The 3,283-nt window shown below is 46.4% G+C and overlaps 1 protein-coding gene across 1 annotated transcript in view; it reads left to right on the top strand.

Moving 5' to 3' along the window:
- Positions 1–760: 760 nt before the first annotated feature.
- GRIP2 (glutamate receptor interacting protein 2) overlaps positions 761–3,283 on the top strand; it is a 59,813-nt gene continuing 57,290 nt past the window's right edge. The window contains exon 1 of the mRNA XM_009707367.1: positions 761–800. Within this exon, the coding sequence (XP_009705669.1) occupies positions 761–800 (40 nt within the window). The remainder of the gene's footprint in view (positions 801–3,283) is intronic.

Here is a 3,283-nt window from a genome sequence, read left to right as displayed (position 1 = left end):
GAAATCTGTAGAAGCATGCTCCCTTCTCTGCAAATAACCTCTATGCCATATAGGGGTCTTCCAGTAGGAGAATACAAAGATATTTAAATACTTTAAATTTAAATTTCAACTTATACTGAACAGTGCATTTACAGTGCCTAATACTATTTTCTCTTTCCTCTGGCCTTTTTTTTTTTTTTTAAATCGCTTAACAGAAGGTGCTCTCTATATTGTACAGAAGCTGGAACAGCAGCAGGAAAATGTGACTTTGAAATAATGGGATCTATAAGTATAGGCAATTTCGTTCAAGTATAGTGATTTAGTGCCCTGTTAGTGTCCTGAGGTATAACTCCATTTCCAAAGACCGTAAGTTTCTTCACAAGCATAATGACAGGCTTAAAACTTGTGAGACTAATGCCACAGCTTTCTCTGTCCTCAGCTGTTCCATATAATTACAGGAGTAAGGGAATTTTGTTCTCTCCTGACAGATTAGCTCCAAGAGGAATAAATCAGATAATATTATTGCCGCCTTGTTTCTTTCCCTCCCTCTCTAAAAAGCAAGATAGCCCACGTGGAGCAGTGCAAAGCCAGGACTGGTAATGTTTTTTCTTGCCTACAGTCTGTGATACGGATGTGATCCCCATTCTAGTGTCACCAGGACAAACTTTTTAAAGTGCTCTGGTTCTGTTGTTTGTTGCTTTTGGTACTAATTTCAGCTTCTGTGTTTGCTCTGCTCACAGACGATGGCCCTTACTCGAAGGGGAGCAAGGACTCTGGTGGGATGGACGCAGCCCTGGTCTCCAGGAGGCAAAGCATCCCAGGTAAAGAAGGGGATCAGCTCCTGCTCCAAAACATCAGAGCATCCATTACACTTTACCTGGCTACCCCTAAAATGGATAAACCCCCCCCAAACATCCATTTTGGTGCATCTATCAGCAAGGCTTTTGCTGGAGGGCAGAAATGGATTGTAGTAACTGGTCTCAGGGAGTGGTATGTTACCGGTGCAATCGTGGTCTGGCATGGAGCGGTTGCTGGTGGTTACAGGGAGCTGGGAAAGGCCTGGTTCCCACGCTGGGCTGACACCCAGAAAGAGGAAAACAACAGCAAAGGAGAGAGGGAAGAAGCGCTGCCACATCTGAGCTCGCCAGGCATTTCCCACATGTGACTAAGTTTCTTCTGATATTTAGTCAGTCACAGCAGACGTTTGTGTGAGATAAACCTTCCTGTGCAGAAACACCCCCGGGGGCTGAAGAGGGAGCGGGGAAATGGTAGTACATTTGCCTCTGTTGGTGCTGGGCTTCGTCTGCCGGTGGCACACCAGCAGGTTTAGATGTGCTGCTCTGGACAACTCATCTCTTCCCTAATAAAGCCCGGGGCTTGATTTTGACTTCTGACCATTAATGACCCAGTCACAGGTTTGATTTAGTGTGTTGTAGGGGATGGGGAGGAAATGAGGCCCTTTTGCTCTTGCTTCATCATTCTGCAATTTTTCTAGGGGATATTCTGCATCCTCTGGGGCTTCTGCAGCACACTGCTGCTGTACTGCAGCCCTAATGGAGAGAGACTGACTCCCCCCTCCCAAAAGCCAGTATGTTTGACAACCCCAGCTCAAAGCATCTTAATAGGGAGGGCAAAATTCAAGTGTGCTCTTCCTGCCCGGGGATGCTTTGAGCAGCAAAATCCAAGCATGTATGCCAATAGAAGAAATCTAAGACTACTCTCATATGGCACTTAAAGACTATGTCTTGAAGGATCAGAACCTGCTTAACTAGCTCATTTCTACATCTGTGTGTGTCTGTGATAGTGGCAGTAGATTTATAGAGGTGTTGGTCAAAATCCTTTATTGCTTTCCTTGAGAGATTGGTCTCAGGGACTTGCCTTTTTTCGGAGCAGTGATTTCTCCTTGAACCCAAAACAATGGCTAATTGCACTCTGGGAGTTCTCATTTTAAACACTTATCAAGGATCAAAATTAAACCCCATTGAAGAGCTAATAATCTCCCCTTGCGGCACCATCTGTGTTGATCAGTCATGTCTGTAGTTGAGAGGAAATTTGCAGGATAGTGCCGGATGGTGTTCCTTCCAGCACGGTGGGGAGCCCCCCCAAAGTTTCTGGCAGCTCCTGGGATCCCGCGTTGGTGAATTGAAAACTAAGTTACCGTAGTTGGCAAGGGATCAAAACTGAGTTTAAAGAGCAGAAGCATTATGGACCTGACATTTTACAATGAGCTACTAGTGCCACGTTAAATGGGTGCCCAGCAGTGCCTAAACGCCTTCCAGACTGCCGCTAGATTGCAAAGAGGTTCCCCACTTGCATTAATCAAGTGCTCAGATTATTCTTGGAAATGCTTTACAAAGCAGGTAGTGCCTGGCGGAACTCAAAGTGAGGTGCAATTTCTGATGTCATGGTGGCATTACACAAGGAGCAGAGTGCTAGTGATGAGGCACCACGGTGCCAGATGACACCATGTTTTCTCCCAGTGAAAGAGGATGGAGGGGGGAAGCCCTGCGGCAGCATGGATCTTCTAATTATTTTACTATTTAAGAAATATATTTAGTTAGTTAGTTAAGAAACCCTGCCTTGCTCTGGAAATTGTAGTGTGCAAGAGGTTTCAAATGTTCCCTCGCCAAATAGAGCATCTCATTTAAGCCTGGCCGGGTTTGCTGTGCAAACAAACTCCTGGGCCATTTGCAGCGTGGGTTTTAGTCCACAGCTGTGGGACTGCTGTTTGCTGTGTGCTGCCAATGCCCATCACCACCTTCTCCTGAATGGCCTTGGAGAAAGGTGCCCTGTGTGAGGGAGACTCTTTTCCTCCTGTAAAATTGTAGTAGATTTCAGTACACCAGCGATAGTGGAGGTGCATGGATCATGTAGACAAATTCTGCAAAAGCTTCTTAGAGGAGGCTCTGGCAGGGCAGGAAAGTCATCTGTTTTGCCCCAGGGCTAGTCCTCCTTTGAGCAAAGAGTGTGAGTGCTGTGGATTAATGTGGAGCTGCCTTTTGCCAAGTCCGCAGAGCTTTTGGTCTTCCATTGGGCTGACGCTGGCTTTCCTGCTAACTTACTCCCCTCCTCCATGTCAAATCCAGGAGTTGGAATAGTTTAGGGACCCTGTTTTTGTAAAATCCAGACATGAGCTGTAATGGGATCAAAACTGGCATCATGTTGGGTTTATATGTAGGTGCTGGACAAACAAGAGTGTCGTCTTGGACTAAAGGAAGGTAAAATGTATGCTGCCTGCAGCAAACAGAGAAGCGGTGCTGGTGCAGCAGGCGTGGGGTGTGCATCCCCTACAGCTGACCCTGCC

This window comes from Cariama cristata, unplaced genomic scaffold (genome assembly GCF_000690535.1).
Source record: "Cariama cristata isolate BGI_N322 unplaced genomic scaffold, ASM69053v1 scaffold989, whole genome shotgun sequence".
NCBI classification, from domain to species: Eukaryota; Metazoa; Chordata; class Aves; order Cariamiformes; family Cariamidae; genus Cariama; species Cariama cristata.
The sequence above is the reverse complement of the archived record's forward strand: the minus strand, read 5'-3'. Positions and strand labels throughout refer to the sequence as shown.